This window comes from Lampetra fluviatilis, chromosome 15 (genome assembly GCF_964198595.1).
Source record: "Lampetra fluviatilis chromosome 15, kcLamFluv1.1, whole genome shotgun sequence".
NCBI lineage: Eukaryota > Metazoa > Chordata > Hyperoartia > Petromyzontiformes > Petromyzontidae > Lampetra > Lampetra fluviatilis.
In genome coordinates this window covers 15221281-15241744 of record NC_136289.1, presented here as the reverse complement: position 1 = coordinate 15241744, position 20464 = coordinate 15221281, and the positions used below count along the sequence as shown (strand labels likewise).

General features: G+C 45.9%; 1 protein-coding gene across 10 annotated transcripts; it reads right to left on the bottom strand.

The window, feature by feature from the left end:
• Positions 1 to 833: 833 nt before the first annotated feature.
• LOC144936299 (gamma-aminobutyric acid receptor subunit alpha-1-like) lies at positions 834 to 19435 on the bottom strand. Of its 10 annotated transcripts, none has more exons than XM_078863390.1 (10): positions 19232 to 19435; positions 18635 to 18781; positions 17576 to 17697; positions 15327 to 15391; positions 12694 to 12938; positions 12167 to 12249; positions 10596 to 10739; positions 6114 to 6266; positions 3671 to 3873; positions 835 to 3303 (listed from the first exon to the last, which is right to left on the bottom strand). In XM_078863390.1, exons 2-10 carry the CDS (start codon positions 18727 to 18729, stop codon positions 3001 to 3003), a joined length of 1413 nt encoding a protein of 470 aa, XP_078719516.1. In that variant the 5' UTR covers positions 18730 to 18781; positions 19232 to 19435; the 3' UTR covers positions 835 to 3000. The 10 variants fall into 10 exon arrangements, with proteins under 10 accessions (XP_078719518.1, XP_078719516.1, XP_078719521.1 ...); XM_078863395.1 differs by having other exon boundaries at positions 19236 to 19342; XM_078863388.1 differs by having other exon boundaries at positions 836 to 3303; positions 18635 to 18744.
• Positions 19436 to 20464: the final 1029 nt, after the last annotated feature.

The window sequence follows — 20464 nt, the reverse complement described above, 5'->3', positions numbered from 1 at the left end:
TGCGTTCCTTATATAGAGGCGTAGATGTGGTGACCACGCTTCTGCGCTCTTGCACAATGTCGGGGGGGGGATTACTGAGGCAACGTACATGATGCATGTGCATTATGCGAGCCCTTTGAACTTGTCCTTCATGTCTATTGTGTTTATTAAATATGCTATGTTGGGCAGACGGCGAATTATCAACACGAGACTAAAAGAACACCAAAGCAATATTAAATACTCCCAAATACAACTGTCAGCAGTAGCAGAACACGCGTGCCAACAAAGACACTCAATTGATTCTGATAATGCTGAAGTTGTGCAAAACTACTACTGGCCAAGACTAAATTTCGATTTAAAGCTTTCGTGACTGCAGGGATTCATCTTCTTGGTTCTTTCGGTAAAGTCACGTAGAAGGGAAGTAATAAAATAATAAAAATAAAACATAATAAAACAATTCTCACGACGTTTCGGCCACAACGCAAGCAGCCGCCTGAGGACGGCTGCTTGCGTTGTGGCCGAAACGTCGTGAGAATTGTTTTATTATTTTATTACTTCCCTTCTACGTGACTTTACCGAAAGAACCAAGAAGATGGCCAAGACTAGTTAGAGAATCGATCGAAATTGAGAAGTAAAAAAAAATTAACCGTTCGGATAGCTACAGATTGAGTACCGCTTGGAAGCGAATAATTAAATAATACACTTGTAAAGGAGAGCCGACACAAGCTTGCAAGGGGGTTCGTCTTTTATTCCTTCCTTCAGTCCACACTCGTCCCCAGCCTTCTCAATCTCATTCCCGCCAAGATCCCCCTCTTCTCTCATATCTCCTTGCTTGCCCCCCCTTCCCCTGTCACCGTCCCACCCCCCCCTCCTTTTGGTGGGAATCCTTCCCCTGACATCCCTTACACATTGTTTAAATGCATGCCTATGCAGGTCACCATTCATCTGTAGTGTTGTTCACCAACACGGAGGCACACACTCTGGGCTGGGAGGCAACACTTTTATTGAACAACTTCCCTAGCGGGTAACACTGAGGTGATGTGGCTAACTATGTGAGTAGCGAGTTAACTCGAGACGAAGACCCGGAGACGACGAGACGCGGGACCCAGGCTTGATTCCACAGACGAGCCAAGCTCTCTCTCGGGACCGCCCCTTGATGCTCCTGGGCGAGGCCTCGCTCCGCCTTCGGCCACGCCCCCTTCGAGACCTTTCCCGTAGGATCTCGGCCGAGCATCACGCGCCCTCCCGGGTTCACTGAGGCCACCACCAGGACCACGCCCCCTGGCTGACATGCCGTACCCACTCTGGTGCCAGAGAGAGGCTCCAGACGCACAGCTGCACTCCTATAACTGCAGCTGGCACGAACACCCTAGTGACACCATTTACGTCACTACACATCAATGGAGATAACCTGTGAGCAGACAATAGATACTGCTATTCTAGTGCACACAAACGACAGGAGGTACCAGAACAAAGTGCATGCACATTGTTTAATGGGTACCAATTGTAATTTATATGCATTCAATAATCCCCCCCCTACTTCGCACAAGAAGGGGTCACACGTGACATCACATCTATCCTGTAATTACAATGATGCAGATTGTAATTACTGGCGAAACGTCGTACTCAGATTGTAACTGTTGTGGATTTTTTCTCCAACACACCGGTGTTGCTCTACTAGCAACGAATTGCAATGTTCTGTTTATGTGACAAACCTTACTAATTGGCTGTGTTTGGTGGTGGCGGGATTAACGACACATTTATATTTATGCGATCTAACCCAAAAAAACCTGTATTATATAAATACTTATTCAGTAAATACAATATTTAAATAATAATGATTAAAATATTTTTCAAAACGGACGATATGATTTTAATGGCTCTTATATTGTACAACATATATCATCGTATCACGGCAACCCTAGTATTTCTGAAGCATATAAATGGGACTGGCATAAGATGGTGTGCAATTGGGTGGACCATGCATATATCCCTGTTTATTTTTAAGAGGGAGTGGAGCAACGAGGGTACAGGGCAAGGAGTGCAAGGATGCACATGGGCACAGAGAAGAGACAGGTTATCTTGAACTAGAATAGAGTGGACAGCCAAGGAGGTGAGTTCCAGACTATGCAAGTAACACCAAAGAAGCAACTGTCTATAGAGTAGAGGTCTATCTTACTGGAGCAGAGCACACGAAGGAGAGTGAGATTAGAGAGGAAAGGATATGTGGGGGCGAGTCGAAGTAGAACATGAATGATGGTGAGGGTGAACTTGTTTCAAATGCTTTAGTGCACATGAAGCTGGGCCACTACGTTTGCATGTTAACAGCTCTGTAAAACAAGACGTTTTCTTTTGATAAGCGCAACAGCAATGTGGAAAGTACTAGACTTATCGTAAAGACACTGCTAATTTCTTGTAACAGAGGAAAGGCCTGTGCTAGCCGCCAGCTTGCAGATAATCACTGACGGGCATTTCTACAAGACAGGGAGCTAAAGACACAGCCACAGTCATATGAATACCTTACAGTACAATCCTGTAAAAGACACTTCGATATCCGCTTTGCTAAATTACATTGTTTTCCCATTATTTATGTTCATAAAATAATGTAGTCATACTTTTTGATGTTTTTGAACGTTTTCTACCAGTTCCCTATTCCTGAAACATGCATGTACCGATACTTTCTGTTTGTAACATGACCTTTGTAGCCATGATTGTAACTAAGATCTGTACTGTACAGCATCTGTACCATCTCAGGATGCCCATGAAATAGAGCCTAACAGCTCATTGGGCCCTTCCCGCTAAAAAAAAGTATAACATTTTACATGATAACACAAAATATAAAACATGTTTGCATGAGCATTTTTCCAATATTAAAATTAAAAAAACCTCAAGTTTTCTGAATTTCTACACATCAATCACAAATTTACTATTTAGGTGTATTGGATATAGTGGTTTTGTCATCTCTCTCAAGCACGTGTGACCTGTTACCACTCTTCGCAGTCCCTGGCTGCTTCATGCGCCCTAAGGCAACGCACCACTTGCATGAGTCTCACGGTTCAGGTACGTGGCCCAGTACACCAGGTTGAAGATTCCAAAAAGGATGGGAAACACGATGCGGGAGAGCTTGTCAATCTTGCTCACGCTGTTGTAGGTTTTCTTGTAGTCGAGGGGTCTGCTGTCATGTTGTCCGTGGTGCGGCGCGACTTTTTGAGAGACGCTGAGCAGAGCTGCCTCCCTGGCCAGCAGCGTGCGGTGGCCCGCGGGGCACAGGCCTGTGGTATAGGCGTTTTTGCGCTTTTTGATCAAAGTCACCGCGTCCTTTTTCTGCAATGGTGAGCCAAATAACATAAATCATATTAGGTACAGGTATGTGAACACATAAGCCCTGACTCAAATGATCACTCAGGACAAATCCTAACACCACTCATCAATACCATCCACTGCTCACATATACCTCACTAACACCCCACTTACACCTCACTCCTAAACACACCACCCAACCTTTACACAGCTCACTAACATCCCATCCACCCCTCACATCCACCTCACTAACACCACATGCTCCCCTCTCACGCACACCTCTTACTGTCCACACACCCTCACCCCTGCAGTCCCGTCACTCCTGGTGTCCCTCCTCATGTCACTCCTCGTGTGACTCCCCATGTCCCTCCCCGTGTCCCTCCCTGTGCACCTTCGATGGCGCAGGGAATTTCCCATTCCAGGCCCAGGCTCTCTTGGTGAAGTAGTTGACGGTGGCGAACTCGATGAGCGCTGAGAAGACGAAGGCGTAGCATACGGCGATGAACCAGTCCATTGCCGTCGCATACGCCACCTTGGGCAAGGAGTTGCGTGCGCTGATGCTGAGCGTCGTCATGGTGAGCACTGTGGTGACGCCTTAGAAGGGCAGAAAAGTGCAAACGCTCAACAAGTCAATCACCTCCAGAAGAGCCTCCACTAGAGGGTAATTGATGTCCTCTTCCACTTTTGGAAGAGGTGAGTGTACCACATTTAACCCCATCACACACGACCTGCCGATTGACTGTGAACCAATTTTTCTGCTGGGTGGACAGAGGTGATGATGGGGGGTTGAATTGTTTCAACTGTCGCACCTGGAGATGGAATCGAACCGGTATCCTCTGCTTTGCATATCCAGTTTGCTGTGACCATTATACTACGGCAGATCCCAACCTGAGGTAGACGCCATATTTGCATGCAAGTTGGCTCTCAGCTTAATAACTAATAAATGCATTGAAAACCAATTATGAATATTTCATTATTTCATTTAGTGTGCTTGAGCCAGCCCTGGGGCTTATCCAATGGATGTGTTGCAAATGGTGCAATCTAGATACCACAAAATATGTCTGGAAGTTGTGCTCAGAAAACTTCAGGGTCATTCCCAAATGAGACATGACTCCGTTTTTGTGAGGTTCATCCTAAATTAAATATAAAATTTGGAGGGAAAGCTGATGGCTTGTGTTGTGCATCTCTCTTGGTGAACATGACCACTGACCCAGCAATCCGACTCACTCGAGAGCTTTACTTCTCTACTTTGTGTGCAACTAGGACCCATATCTAACAGAGAAGGTTCATGCCTATAAACAATCATAATCAGAATATTTACTTATACTGGAGAAATCCGATGAGCTATAAAGCTCTTTTTCACAGATGTCCAGTAGGGGCAGGTAAGAACGTTACAACAACAGCACAAAAACACGAGAGTAGTGCAAAGTACAAGAAAGGTAAAGAAATCACCAAAACGAATACAGGCTGGCTACCACAAATGATAGCTCAACAAAGTGGCCCATCATTTGGACATTTATAGCACCAAAATAATCTCAATGCATCTTTATGAATGTGGAGGGGAAAACTAGAAGACCTGGAGAAACCTCTAGCAGTTCACCAGCATTAGATCAAGCATGCCTGACTGGTAAGACAAAACTGGTCCAGTTTGCTAGTTTAAACAATCTGCTGCAAAAAAAAATTCTGATGGGATGTCAAAATACTTTCGTTGTTTACATAGACGTGACAGATATGAGAAGGAGCGTATTGTCTGACAAGTTATTTTGTTATCTCTTAGTGTATGGATTCTGCTGGTGCCCAACAAAAAACCCACAATGCCAATCATGAGCCGTCATATCATGTTTATGCATCACACTTGCAGGAGTCCTCTTGTGATAGGCGAGTGTTTTCGCGTGGTAAATGTATAAATAACCGCAATGTTAAAAAATATGTTATGCAATTCAGCTTAATCAATTATAATTGACAGCCCTTCATTAATCCACTGCTGGATGAAATCCTCCCCACGCCGTGGCAGTCATGGAAGTTGCTTGATCATACTTCACCACGCTGATCAGTGCGGGTTGATGGAGGGAGATGTGCCCAGGACCAGTTCCGATATCACTCACCACTGACATTAGCCGTGGGTGGGATCAAACTTCGGTCGCTGGGTTCACAGCGTGGTGCGTCAACCACTTTGCTATCACTTCACCCCTAAAGTAAGTAATATTATGCAATACATATTTCTGATTTCAACCTTACATCCTCAAAATTGTGCAATATTTGATTATTTATGATCTAACCCGAATTTTAAACAATGTTTTTAAATCTTGATTTAAATATTATTATTGTTTTTAACTAAAGCTATAATCCTCTCGTCTCTGTCATAGGAATATCGAATTTCTGCCACTGGTCATGGCTATAAACAGGAGATGAGCACAAATGTCTCATTGTTCATTTCAGCAGGAAATCCCTGCGACTTGACATCATGATTGACTACGATCTCCAAAATACAATACAATGCACATTGCATGGCCACCCTGGTTATCACTGTGGGTGTATTAACCGTAAAAAGTATATGCCGTCTGCTTCAAAGTGGACGTTAAAGGGATGAAATAGGCTAGGCCCCTACTGGCATCCTAATGCACGTTCGCAGGACAGGTGCCTGGGGACAACTGCCACTGAGGGTGCCCATTCAAATGTGTTGATATGTATGGCACTTATCGCATATAGAGTGCTCTGACCCCAACATAAAGGGCGGTGCTCTGTAAAAACAAATCATTGTTATTATCATCACCATGTGTGTTTTTGCAACGCAGCAGAAGCTATCGATGCCAACGTCTCCGCTGCTGTATTACCGAACACAGTGCGTGCTGGCACCGCCTCGCGGTTGAGCCAGAAGGAGACCTGGGAAAGGAGCACGGTCATGATGCACGGCAGGTACGTCTGGATCACGAAGTAGCCGATATTTCTGCGCAGGTGGAAGCGGGTGGTCATCACTGTGTACACTCCTGCAGCCACAAGTGCATGTGGGACAAACACAAAGATAACAATACAGACTGATGGGGAAAATGCTGTTAGCGAGCACCAATTAAGGCTGGCATGGCGCAACAAGGGGGTGGCGTGGCCAAAACTATGACCAGCCATTTTGTCTCCCTAGTGGCGATATTTACCCACCACACCAGGTACTCAATTAAGAGTCCACATAGTGCAGGCCCAGGACCGATTCAAATGTGTCACTGATGTTGGCCATGACTGAGAATCGAACTCAGGCCACGGGTTTGTAGCACAGTGCACTAACACTTCTCGTAATGAGGGAGCACACACAAGAGAGAGCACAAACAGACACATGTAAAGCAAGAGTGTTGTTTGAAATTCCAGTGCTTGGCAAAACATGTATGCTGTTTAACCGTCTCTGTAATAAAAAGCACGAACAGGTTCACTCTCGCTCAGACACAGAGCTGCCTCAACATGGAACCATCTCCCAGACACTCTCTATACAGGCCACGAGTGTCAACTTCTCTTTAATTACAACACCCTTGCACAACACTGGCAGCTGTTAACAGCTGAGTGAATGCTACAAGAACCGGCAGTGCACCTCACTTAATTATTCATGTATGTATGTTATTGACTGAGTGTTATATTCGAACAAGCAGCTTCTGTTTTGCTGGATAGAGGGGGTTAAATAGGCATGGCACGGCCTGGAGAAGAGATGGACTGATGCGTTATGGGAGTATGTGGAGCTGTGTGGAGGTAAAATTTGAATCCAGCAGATTACTTGCCGATGTGGGCGGGGCAGGCACCCCTGGGAGGTGCAGCTATAGCATATTAACTTAAGTGCATAGTCATAGTTGCTATCGCAGCCATACATGTAAATGGGTACACGGTACGGCCGGGGACAAAGGAATCTAGGGCTAAGGCTCCCTGCGTTCATGACTGAGGGTTAAGCGGAATGTTGGAGACACAGTGTTTGTAGGCCGCTCTCTCTCACTCTTTGTCTCTCTCTGTTAATGCTAGGACCGCCATTCCCCAACACCTCGGACAAAGTTTTTAGGCCAAGTCACTCCAAGTTGGAGGTCTGTTTTCCTAATGTACAATGTTCAATGTCATCAAATACGTGGCGGTCCCCAGCAGAAGTATGTTAATGGCCGTGCTAAAGCCTGTGGGTACGAACGCTTCCCGCTGGGAGTAATTTCGCGACCAATTATATCCATAATACAAGTTTTTGGGTTACATCGCGTAAATATATAAACGTGTCGTTAAAACCCACCACCACCCAACACAGCCAACTAGTAAGGGTTGTCACGGAAACAGAACATGCCAATTCGTCACCAGTACAGCACACCGGTGTGTTGGAGAGCCAAGGCACAACATTTACAATCTGAGTACGACGTTTCGCCAGTAATTACAACTAGCTTTATCAGGCGACAGCCAGATTTGTGGAGAAGTCTAACTGTTCAGTTACTTATATAGAAGCGTAGATGTGGTGACCACGCTTCTGCGCTCTTGCGCAAAGTGGGGGGGGGGGGATTACTGAGTCAACGTACATTATGTATGCGCATTATGCGAGCCCATTGATCTTGTCCTTCTTGTCTATTGTGTGTATCAAAATAATCTTGATTTGAAACTTTCGTGACTGCAGGAATCCATACTCTTTGGTTCTTTTGGTAAAGTCACGTAGGTAGACTTTACCGAAAGAACCAAAGAGTATATATTAAAATAGCTGTACCTTAAGTAATCCCTATTGAAGTATGCTACCCTTTATAGGCATGCATTTAAATAAGGTATTATTCGATGATTCGCTTCTACGCAGCACTAAGGCGGTAGCTATCCGAACGGTTAAAATTATTTTTATTTCTTTCAATTTCGATAGATTATCTAATTAGTCTTGGCCAGTCATAGCTAGTTTTGCACAGAACTTCAACATTATCAAAATCAATTGAGTGTCCTATTGGCACGCGTGTTCTGCTACTGCTGACAGTTGTATTTGGGATAATTTAATATTTCTCTGATGTTCTTTTTTAGTCTCGTGCTGATCATTCATCCTGTTTGCCCAACATAACATTTCCCACATGCCCAGTTTATCCTGTACACACCTTCTGTTGATAGCTTCGATAATACATCTTTTGTACCAGACATTAATTTCTGTATTTTGTGTACCATGCCAAATCTGACTCGGAAATTTTGTTTTTCCAAACATCTGGCTTGTTTATCAGTTACTCCCGCAATGTACGGTATTTTGATAATTTTAATTACTTGGGCAGTTTCAATGTTCGTGTTATTTGATTTGGTTTTGGCATTCAATGCCCTGTTGATTTGTGCATCATTGTAACCGTTCATTTGCAGCACTTCTTTAACATGTTAAATTTCACTTCTCAGACTGTCTTAGCTCGATGAATGATTGTCTTGATAAGAGCAGATTTCTGTGTGGGGTGATGGTGTGACTCTGCATTCAGATAGGCGTCAGTATGCATTTTCTCTCGGTAAACCATGTGTTATTTTATCATTTCAACCCCGTCTGAGCAGAATATCCAAAAATGGTAGAGTTCTGTCAGCCTCCACTTCCATGTTGAACTGGATGAATGTGGTTTTGCGAGTTGAAATTATTTAGAAATGCGTTCAGTGTATCTTTGCCGTGTGGCCAGACCACCAATGTGTCATCCACATATCTAAACAATGCAGATGGTTTTAGTGTGCTTGAAGCTATTGCTTTTGTTTCAAAGTCTTCCATGTACAAATTCGCTATTACAGGAGACAAAGGAGAGCCCATTGCTGCTCCTTCCTTTTGTTTATAGAAGTCACCTTGCCACAAGAAGTAGGTGTTCTTTAGACAGTGTTCAGCTAGTCTTGGGATGTCTTTGGCTAAACCTTTGTTCGTTACCAGAGTGTCGAGTAATTTAATTGACTCGTTGACCGGAACCCTCGTGAACAGAGAAGTCACATAAAAACTCACGAGAATATCATTAGGATTCAGCTTAATATCTTTAATTATATTTACGAGATGTTCAGTTTTTGATGAACGAATAGGTCCTACCGATGTAGGGCTGTATTTGTTTCGTTACATATTGTGTTAATTTGTACGTGGCAGAGCCTATTATACTAACTATGGGTCTTAATGGGACATCAGGTTCGTGAATTTTTGGTAGCCCATAAAGTCTTGGTGGTTTTGATGCCCTTGGTTTGATCAGCTATTGCTCTTCCTTGGGAATTGATGACTTGGCAATGATTGCCGTTATTTTACGTTGCAAGGTGTTGGTTGGGTCTCATTTAATTTCAAGGTAAGGTACCTTCATCGAGTAAATCTTTGCTTTTATTATCATAATAATTTTAACCGTTCGGATAGCTACAGCCTTAGTGCTGCGTGGAAGCGAATCATCAAATAATACATTATTTAAATGCATGCCTTTAAAGGTCGGCATACTTCAATAGGGATTACCGTTGGTACGGCTATTTTAATACACACAATAGACAGGAAGGACAAGATCAAAGGGCTTGCATAATGCACATTCATAATGTATGTTGACTCAGTAATCCCCCCCCCCCCATATTGCCCAAGAGCGCAGAAGCAGTCACCACATCTAAGCCTATATATAAGGAACGAAACAGTTAGACTTCTCCACAAATCTGGCTGTTGCCTGATGAAGCTAGTTGTAATTACTGGCGAAACGTTGTACTCAGATTGTAAATGTTGTGGCTTGGCTCTCCAACACAACGGTGTGCTGTATTGGTGACGAATTGGCATGTTCTGTTTCTGTGACAACTGTTACTAGTTGGCTGTGTCGGGTGGTGGCAGGTTTTAGTGATACATTTATATATTTATGCGATCTAACCCAAAAAACCTCTGTTATGGATGATATCGGTCGCGAAAGCCTACGTGTTAAACAGTAATTCACAATTTGATTGATAATTAACGGGCATTTGAGGGAGGTGGGCAGCGGTGAAAGGGAAGTCGGGGTCACGTGATTGGCGCTGGCGAATCCCGTACGACTGCTCCCCTGTCGGTAGCAAATCAGGGAGCTAGGGCCCAGAGTGGCTACACCAGAGAGGGGAGGCACAGGGCGTCCACGGGACAGTCTCTGGAGGAGGGCGGTCACTTCATTTCTCTTTTTGCCTCTTCCCTTGCAGCACTCCACTGTGGAATTCCCTCCCATCATCTCTTTTTCCAAGCTCTTTTAATAACTTTGCGCAATTTAAGTAACGTATTCAGTCTTACCTTTTACAGCTCTGATCGTGCTGTTTGTGGCTGGCCGCTTGACATTTTGGGCCTTTAGGCCTGTGCTCAGCGACTGTGTTTATGAGATAAATGAAGCCCGTGTGGCAGAGGCACAACCGGAGCTCACCGGTGCTGGAGCGGCTGAGCTCGCTGCCCACCGTGTGGTTGATCAGGTTGTACTGGTTGAGTCGAGATCCGTCCTCTGCCACGATCACAGAGTTGGCGGGGCCGTGCGTCCACGTGTAGAACACTTCGGAGCTAGTGTATGCATCTGCACAAATAAAAAAAAGATTATCCGTATAACCTTTAACACACCAGAGACAGCAGCCTTCTTTCGGGCCTAGTCTCACCAGAAAGGAAACAACTTATTCTTATTTTTTCATACTTTGATATTGGCAAAAAAAGGTCCCATTTTGTAGCTGCTCACCCGAGGTATAAATTCTCTGATAGTGCATTGTCTATGTACTATTCGCCTTTTGGCATTCTCTGTTCTGACACTGGTCTAGACCCTAAAGAAGGCTGTCTCTGCTGTAGGCCAATCAGTTTCAAAGACTGCATATATTATCAGAACATACTCTTAGTTCTTTCGGTAAAGTCACGTAGGTAAAAAATGAAATTAAAATTAATAAAAATAAAATAAAAATCACGACGTTTCGGAGGCAACACAAGTCTCCGTCATCAGGTGGGACCGTCACAGCCAGATTTGCTGACTTTACCGAAAGAATTAAGAGTATGAATCCTTGCAGTCACGAAAGCTTCAAATCTAGAATTATCAGAGCATGTTTGTTTGCATGTTCACGACAAGTACGTGTGGTTAATGCAGACTTGATTCCTTGCAAAAGGTTTCTATTTGGTGTTTGAACATCTTAACACCTGTTTTATTGCCAGAAAGGCTAAAAGTATTCTTATTTTTTCATACGTTGATACTGGCAAAAAGGGCCCATTCTTTAACAGGCTGTTGGGGCAAGCGCTGTTAGCGGCACACAAGGGGAGTAGTGGGAGGTCAGCTCCATGGGCGGCCACCTTAGTGTCGTCCAATGGTGCTCTTTATACACCGCATCAGGTACTGTAAGGCTGAGTCGACCTAGGTGAGGCCCAGGGCCAGTTCAGATATTCGTCACCAATGTTGGCTGTGAGCAGGACTCGACCTCGGGTTACTGGGTTCACAGCGCCGTGTACCAACCACAGCAGTGCAATGGCCACACACATTCGTTTTTCCGCAAACCCGGGCCCCAGCTGGTTTGCTGCATGAACACTACGTCTGTGGTTCACGTAAAGGTTAACTTGCATCGAATTATTTTGCTTGTTTACCAGGAAGTCTCTCTGAGTCTCAAGATTATTTTTAAAGAGGAGCCTGCCAAGTTTTGGCAGTAGTGATGTCGTGCGTAATCCCAACTGAGTAATTTGCATGGTACAGTAGTTTTTCAGCATTGGGATGTCGTTTGATCAATACAAGTTATATTTTATAGTGTTTTTAGCTATGGAAGGAAACCAGAGAACACAGAAACCCATACAGAACAGGGGGAGAAGATATAAACTCTGCATTTAAAAGAGCCTGAGATGGGAATTGAACCCATATACTCTTGTTGTGAGGCACTACGTCATCCTGCCGCCAAAAACATATTAAGCATATTTAAAGCATGAGGAGGCAAATTATCTGCATGCTGTTAAAGTGTATGTGTGTCTCCACATACTCACAGCTCCCAAACTTGAGTGGGCAGGCATGCGTGTCCATCGGGAAATCCTCCAATATCATGGGGCACTCTGCATTAATAGTCAGCCTAAGAGAACATTAACAGTGGTCTCTTCAGGTATCACCTAGTTAAACAACATCAACTTGAAGATTGCAGATAATATATATGTTAAAAAGACATCACTGACGTGCAGTTTTGGATTCATGGTTATACTACGGGAGAAAAATTACTTTACATGTCAGTTTTCAGGCTTTTCACATTAACATTTGTAAAAAACAGTGAATGAGGTTGTGATTCCCGTGTGCTGCAACATCATCTAATTGACAGAAACATCAATAGATGTAGGGTGATTATTGTACTCATATGTAAACAGCCAAGGACATTCGTCAAACAATTGCAAGTGGAGTTATCACAAAGTCCACATCACAGTGGCTACTGTGCTTAGCTTGCGATGCATCATATTTGGTGTCTGCTGGCGAATCTTACGTGTGGCTGAGGTGTGATGCATGAGCGGAGCTGCACAATGCTTACCGCATGGTGTACAGCAGAGATCCGTCATCGCAGATCCTCAGGAGTTTGTTGGGAGTGGTGATGTTGTGTGCCACGGACTTCTTGCTGTTGTAGAAGAATGTGTCTGGCGTCCATAGGTGAGACACCATCATATTGTTCACAGGCAGAATCCTCATGGGCCCGTTGAATTTGAGCCGTAAGTCCCTCCAGCTTTGACGGAAAAACACATCCACCGTGTACTCCTGGACAGATAGAATATTACAGCGCTCATACACACATACACATTAAGATTAATAGAACAATTATTCTTGTTTTTTACGTAGTTCGCTTAATGCTGGGTCATGTCACAGCACTTTATACGCGATAAGTGACTTACATAACATTTTATCTCAAACATATGAGGGCACCCTCAGTGGCAGCTTTCTCTGTGGTCACAGGTGATTTTGCACCTGGCCTTCAATCAGGCAATAGTCTGCCAATAGGAGGCCATGATTGCTATGAGTAATCCCATTGAGTCATTTACAGGATTTATTTTATTTGGAAAATCTGGACCAACAACGCCAGCACACAATGGCCTACTTGTTTTGAATGACATTGTGGATCTTTAATGTCCACAGTGAAACACAGACGCCACGTCGTATTTTCGGGTTCATACCCCTGCCGTATTAACTAGGGTGGCCTGCTCGGGTCGAACCGCGAACCTCTACAACGAGCGGCGAACGCGCCACCGCTGGGCCACCGCGTCACTGCCCCTCATGGTTATATTCATCTAAAGCCCAACTTTGCAGCCTTCTTTGCTTATGTGTTAAATAATGTTTCATTTAATTTCATTAATTGTGATATAACTATGGCACTGGCAAGTTTGAAATTGTTCTTACGGTATTTTCTGAAGCTATCAACAGAAGGTATGTATCGGATTCATTTCTCCTGTGGCAAATGCTATGTTGGCGATAGGGGAGGAATGATCAGCATGAGACGAAAAGAAAACCAAAGAAATAAATACTTCTACACACAACTGTCGGCAGTTGCAGAACACACGTGCCACCAAGGACACTCAATTGATTTTTATGTTGAGGTTTTATGCAGAAATAGTTACTACTGGCCAAGACTAATTAGAAAATCTATTTAAATTGAGAAAACATTATTTTTACCGTTCTGATAGCTACAGACTTAGTGCTGCTTGGGAGCGTATTATCAATACACTGTTTCATTTCATGCTTATACAGGTCACCATACGTCGATGGAGATTAACTGTGAGCAACCAATAACAGGTACAGGGACTCCTCTACTTACGAACGAGTTAGTTCCAGAGGTCTGTTTGTAAGTCTATGTGTCTATGTGTTCGTAAGTTTCAAACATGTACGGCATGTGCATTAAACACGGGGAATGGTTTTCAAAATTGTATCATCTCCTGCAGATGTAGATGCCACCACCGCCATCTATTGCACAGTAGTTGAACCGGCAACTGAATACACGGACAGGTTTGTTCGCATCTCTGAAAGTGTATAATCGAATGTTCATAAGTAGAGGAGTCCCTCTACAGTATTGCGATTTTTTTACCCAAAAACGGTGGAATACATGAACCCCCTCCCCTCTGATATTCGCACCCGATTGGCTCACAAGTGATGACATCACATTTATTCCTCTATTTAAGACCGAAACAGGATTTCTTCACAATTCTGGCTGTTGCCTGATGAAGCTGGTTATAATTACTGGTGAAACGTCATACTCGAATTGTAAATTTTGTGGGTTTACTATCCAACACCCAATGGTGTGCTGAACTAGTCACTAATTGGCATCTTTTGTTTGCGTGAGAAACCTTACTAATTGGCTGTGTCAGGTGGTGGCGTGTTTAACGACACATTTATATTTACCCGATCTAACCCAAAAATACCTCTTTTAGGGATAGTATTTTCTGTTTGTGTAAATGCCTGTATTCCTCCAATACAATTTTCAGAAAGTATCTTCTCGTTGTCACTGTGCATTGCCTCAGTGAGAGCGAATCCCATGGCCTAGCTCCTCTTGTGATTTGTATTTTGTTACTTTCTATCGAGTGCCTGTCTCTCGGTGTGTTGTGTTAAGTTAAAGTTTATTTTGTTTAACCAGGTGAGAAGCCAAGAGACGAGGATGAGTCTCACTCACTCAAGTGACCTGGGTCACCAAGATGACACAAGCAAGAATGTAAACACAAGTACAGTAATACAGCAAGATAAATTACAGCAAAAAAATACAAAATTCAGAATAGAAGGAAACAAAGAGCAGAAACAACCACTTTACAGAAAATATATAAAATACTGCACAAATCACTAGTGAAGAGAATGCATTCCCGAGAATGAAGATGAGTCGGATAATCGACTTCTTAAACTCCTCCACCCACGACCCATAGTAATAATACTACATCACAGTTTTTTTGGGTTAGATCGCATAAATATAAATGTGTTGTTAAACCCGCCACCACCCGACACAGCAAATTAGTAAGGTTTGTCATGTAAACAAAACATTTGGCAAATTCGTGACGAGTACGACGTTTCGCCAATAATTATAACGAGCATCATCAGGCGACAGCCACATTTGATCTAACCAAAAAAACCTCTTTGATGTATATTTGTTGCGAAAACCTACGTGTAGTAATAGTGTAATGTAATAATAAATACCATGTCAGTATCCGACACGGGCCCAAAGCTTGTGACGTAGATGTCGGTCTTCACCTCAGTGGCTCCTGAGAGAACACAAACACAAGCGTGTTTAACACATCCCATCAGCAACATGGCTTTCTGGTATCTCGTGAGACAATCAGCGTCTCACCCACAGTCGGGCTCGCTTAAACCAGTGCTGTGAACTGCCAGATGTTCGTTGGTTCAAGCAAGCCTGACTGCTGATGAGACACTGCATGTCCACACCAGTCCAAAGTGTGCTTCCATTAAGCCGATGTTACTGAAATTGTGCACTCTCAGAAGACCCTGTGATTTATGGGATATATAAAAAAATATATATTTTTTACGTGGAAGGATAGATACATTGTTTCTCACATTCTCCATGATGATGCAAATTATTATTGTGTGCAAGCCACTGCTCACTGTGGGAAGAGTTGTGGACACCCGTCTAGGGTGCACAGCCCGCAGCCATGCGCACATCGCAGCTCACTCGGGGCCACGGGACAACATCGGTTGCTCAGACGGCAGGAAAATAGATCATAAACTTACGAATGTATGTTCATAATCCCAAAAAATAACATTCGGCCAAAAATATGTCACCAGTGTTTGTATAATAGGTCTTTATTTACAAAGAATGATATTGCTATGATGTGTATCATGTACTCCATGCCATCAAATCTAGTTTTGAAATAGAATGTTGAGTTGTCAAGTTAATTGCGGCGAGCAGCTATACAGGCCGTCAGCAACGGCAGCAAATTACCACCACGTTGTCCCGAATGTAACCATCATGTTGACAGCTGCTGTTGTTTTTTATATATATATGTTTATTTGGGTTTTGGCACAATTCATATTTATTTATTTCATTATTTAAGATAATCATGTTCGAATTTTAACCATGTGTGGCAAACTCCAAGTATGACACGTGCAATTAAGTTTATGTTTCGCACATTTTATTTGTTCTTTATACTGTTTCATGAAGCCCAAATAAATTGTCCATTTGTACTTTTGGATTTTTCGATTTCAGGATTTCACTTCAGGCTTCTCAACTACCACAGATCCGTGGGGCTGATTTGGAAAATGTCGAGAACTGGTTCCCCATTCGTTTTCACTTACAAATGAGCAGAAAATAACTCAGCTGTTTTCGGTAAGAGGTTGACAAAACATATTTTGTTCCACCACGTGAATGAAGCCGTCGGTCTTAATGGGTTCCCACCGAGTTGTAAGTTAAAGATGCCAACCTGCTCGCACAGTGGGCAATACAAGCAATACGAGACGTCTACTCCCTCGAGACGATGGGTCTTAAGTAAACATACAGCCGAGATTAAAAGCGTGACATGCGCACTGCCTGGACACGCGGCTCAGCAGTGGAGTGAGCTTCGGGCCTTGTTGACGCGTCCGGAGGCGGTAAAATAAGTACCACATCATGGGAAAGTCAACAGTGATTGTTCTGTGGATAGACTAACCCTGTTTCAGGAATGTGGAATTTCCACGACTGTCTCAGGGCTATAAATGGAAGATGGGCACCGCCTCCATACTCATTTCAGCATAAAATCAGACATTGATTTGTCATTATTTATAATTTCCACTTGTAATACCCACAGTATTCACTCACTATTGAAGAGAGAGCGCGACTCAGAGGCACAAGGGACCATAGACAAGCAGGAAGGCAGCCAAACGATGAGCCAGCGCCAAAAATTGCCCAAGCTGTGGGGTTCACTATATGTTAATTGATTATTGCTCAATTAATACGTGTTTACATGTGGGAGGAAACCGGAGCACCCAGAGAAAACTCATGCACGTGGGGGAGAAACACTCTATCCTATCCAGATGGAAGAGTTGGGAGTCCACGGGATGGCACTACCACTTGACTAGCCTCAACCAGAAGCACCTGGGTTCGATTTCCGACTCTTGTGCCTTTCTGTGTGCAGTTTGTATGCTCTCCACCTGTTCTGCATGGGTTTCCTCTGGGGTTTCCGGTTTCTTCACATTATAAAAACAAATGCAATCTAACTGATATTGTTTAAAAACATCAGAATGCTGAAAAGTTACACCCCCCCCCCAAAATATCTAAGTTGGATGTGTGCATAACATGGCTCTCTATGGCAAAAATCTGGCAGGACTCTCATGAAAAAGAACCTTGAGATTCAGTGAGGCTTTCCTGGATAAACAACAACACTAAACATATGTATAGGTATAAGACGAACGCTGGAGACAAGTCGCGCATGTGTGTGTCACTGCGAGGGCCGCACCGCTGAGCCCTGGCCGCAGTCGGTTGTCGTATCCATCAAGGAGGCGATCCAGGATCTGCGTGAACACGGCGGTGTCATCCTGATCGACGCCCTGCGTGGGCGGGAAGCTCAGCTGACCTGGGCTGAGGTGCGCCATGGGACACACGCATCACGTCATGAATCCTCGGGGTTATCGACAACACGTTCTCGGCCAGCAACAGACGGCACGAGTATCAGAGTTTTAATCTGTAAGAGTGTAACGCGTTTCTTGAATTGAGCAAGGGTATTGTGTTATAAGCTTTTTGTAAAAGAGGTTATGATGGGATTTTCCTCCCCATGCATGCGTTTGTTCACCCTCTGTTGTGTTCGTGTTGCGGGTTCAATAAAGACATTAAAGAGGGGATGGGAGGCATTCCAGAGTGAGGTGACTTGCAGTATGGTGAGTGGGTGAGTTAGTGGGCACAATGAGTGAGTTGTGTCCTGCAGTGTGGTGATTGAACAGTGTAGATGAGACGAAACAGTCTATTAGACCGAGTCCTCAGCATGGGTGGCAGAATCAACGAGCGATGCTGATGGCTTCACCGAGGTAATAACGATAGAAGAATGATCAGGAGGTGACTGTGTACGTCCATTGCCGCATTATCCTAGTAGCACAAGTAGCTACATATGTAGTATCTACACATGTGTAGTAGCTACGGGCGCCGCACTTTCAAAAGCCCCGCGCTCAATGCTTTCAAGCTATCAATTCCAGTTCAGTGAGTCTGCACTTGCTCTATTACTATAGTACTACACTGCCTTCAATTGTTATGAACGACTGGGTGTTTAAGGTTAGCGATTTATCGTATTATCTGGCTGTATAGCAAATAAAAAAATACAATAACTTTACTATGCAAGTTAAAATGTAGTGTTTTAATACTTTTTTGAAAAAAATATTTAGGGCCCCTTGATAAGATATGCTCCAGGCCCCGCACGAGCTTAATCCGGCAGTGTGTACGCCGCGAGTTTGTCCTGCGGCTTGCTCGGTACGCGTGTTTGTGGCAGTGGACACGGGAGAGACGGAAGGGACGGGGGGTCTCGTACCAGCAGCTGGCCTGCTGCAGGCAGCAGAGGCTGAGGCAGAGAACCTGCGCAGCCAACGCGCCAGGGCAGTGCGATGCGTGGCGCTTCAGCCTCATCCCGGCCACGCGCCGCTGCCGAGAGCGCACAGGGGCACACGCGTGGAAGGAGCTGGGCGCCACACGGACACCAGGCAGACAATACACGGGCCGCCTTCATCCTCAATCCCTCGACTTGTCTTACCTCCCTTCTCACCCGCTCCTCTCCTCACATCCCTCCTGCTCCCCTCGCCTTCTCCCGCACAAGAGATCCCCACAGAGGCTGAAGCCACCTGTGCCGTGACTTTACCTCGCCGGTTGGTGCTGCGCAAAGCATCGCGCGTGTCCGCGTGGCGCTGGCTCCGACTGCGACATCGGCGCGTCCTTCGATTGCGCAACGCTCGAATCACACCGCGACCACGACGCGCGACCACGACGCAACCAGCCCCGCCCGGGCGACGAATCCAGATGCTTCTGAATTCCCGCGACAGAGACGCGGAGCGCACACGGGAGACCCGCAAAGGCGTTCATTGGAGACTCTCGCTGCGTCTCCGTGAATAGCGGCGATCTGCAGCTCACTCACTCACTCGCTGCCTCGACCTCCCCGTGTCCCGTCTCGCGTCTCCCGTCTGGAGTGTCCCCCCGCCAGGGACCGCTCCGCCGTCCACCGCTTCGATGCGCGAGAGGAACACAATCAGACGCTGAGGGGCGGACCCCGCGAACTGAAGCTGAGGGAACACAGCGCGGGGGCGAGGCGACAGCGGCCACACGCAGCACCCCCCCCCCACTCACCCCACACTAACCCCCCCCTCGCCCCCACTCATCCTCCACTCACCCCCTCCACTAACCCCCCACTCACCCCCACTCATCCCCAACTCACCCCCACTCACCCCCCCACTCACCCCCCGCATACACCACTCACCCCCCACTCACCCCCCGCATACACTACTCACCCCCCACTCACCCCCCCCACTCACCCCCCGCATACACCACTCACCCCCCACTCACCCCCCCCCACTCACCCCCCGCATACACCCCCCCACTCACCCCCCGCATACACCCCTCCCCCACTCCTCACCCCCCACTCACCCCCCGCATACACCCCCCCCCACTCCTCACCCCCCACTCACACCCCCCCCACTCACCCCCCACTCACCCCCCGCATACACCCCCCCACTCACCCCCCGCATACACCCCCCCCCACTCACCCCCCGCATACACCCCCCCCACTCACCCCCCGCATACACCCCCCGCCACTCACTCCGCTCCCCACCCACACCCCACAGCCACAACCCCAACCCCCTTCTCTCCCACTCAGGCCCGAGTCGCTCCGCATGCCCGACACGTCTCGCCTCCGCCTCACTGCCCTGCCGAGGCGAGGGCGCGCGGGCTCCGTGTCCCTGTGTCCCACCCATGCCGAGCCGGCGACCAGTGCAGGCTCATCGTGCCCAGAGGCTCCTGCTGCTGCTGATGGCCATAGACGGGCGCGAGTCTCAGTGCTGAAGCAGCTAATTACCCCCCCCCCCCTCGTAGCCTCGCATGACCCCCTCCCGCCATTACTGCGCACGCACAAAGATCCCCAATATCGCCTTCGACTGCTCGGGCAAGTGCTGAGGCACGGCACACGAGGGGGTGAGAGGCCGCCTTTGTCTCTCCAGTGGCGATGTTTACGCCGCACCAGGTACTGATTTCAGGCTGAGTCGACCTAGGGGAGGCCCTGGACCAGTTCAGATATTCGCCACTGATGTTGACCATAAGCAAGACTCGAAATCGGGTCGCCAGGTTCGTAGCGTGGCGCGCTGACTGCGACACTTAT

Coding starts and splice junctions, on each gene's coding strand:
- LOC144936299 (XM_078863384.1), bottom strand. CDS start 18,829: ATGAAGGCGGCCCGTGTATTGTCTGCCTGGTGTCCGTGTGGCGCCCAG. Junction 10,740..12,166: donor CCCACTCAAGTTTGGGAGCT/GTGAGTATGTGG, acceptor TTATTTGTGCAG/ATGCATACACTAGCTCCGAA. Junction 3,874..6,113: donor GCCAGCACGCACTGTGTTCG/GTAATACAGCAG, acceptor TGCCCTTCTAAG/GCGTCACCACAGTGCTCACC.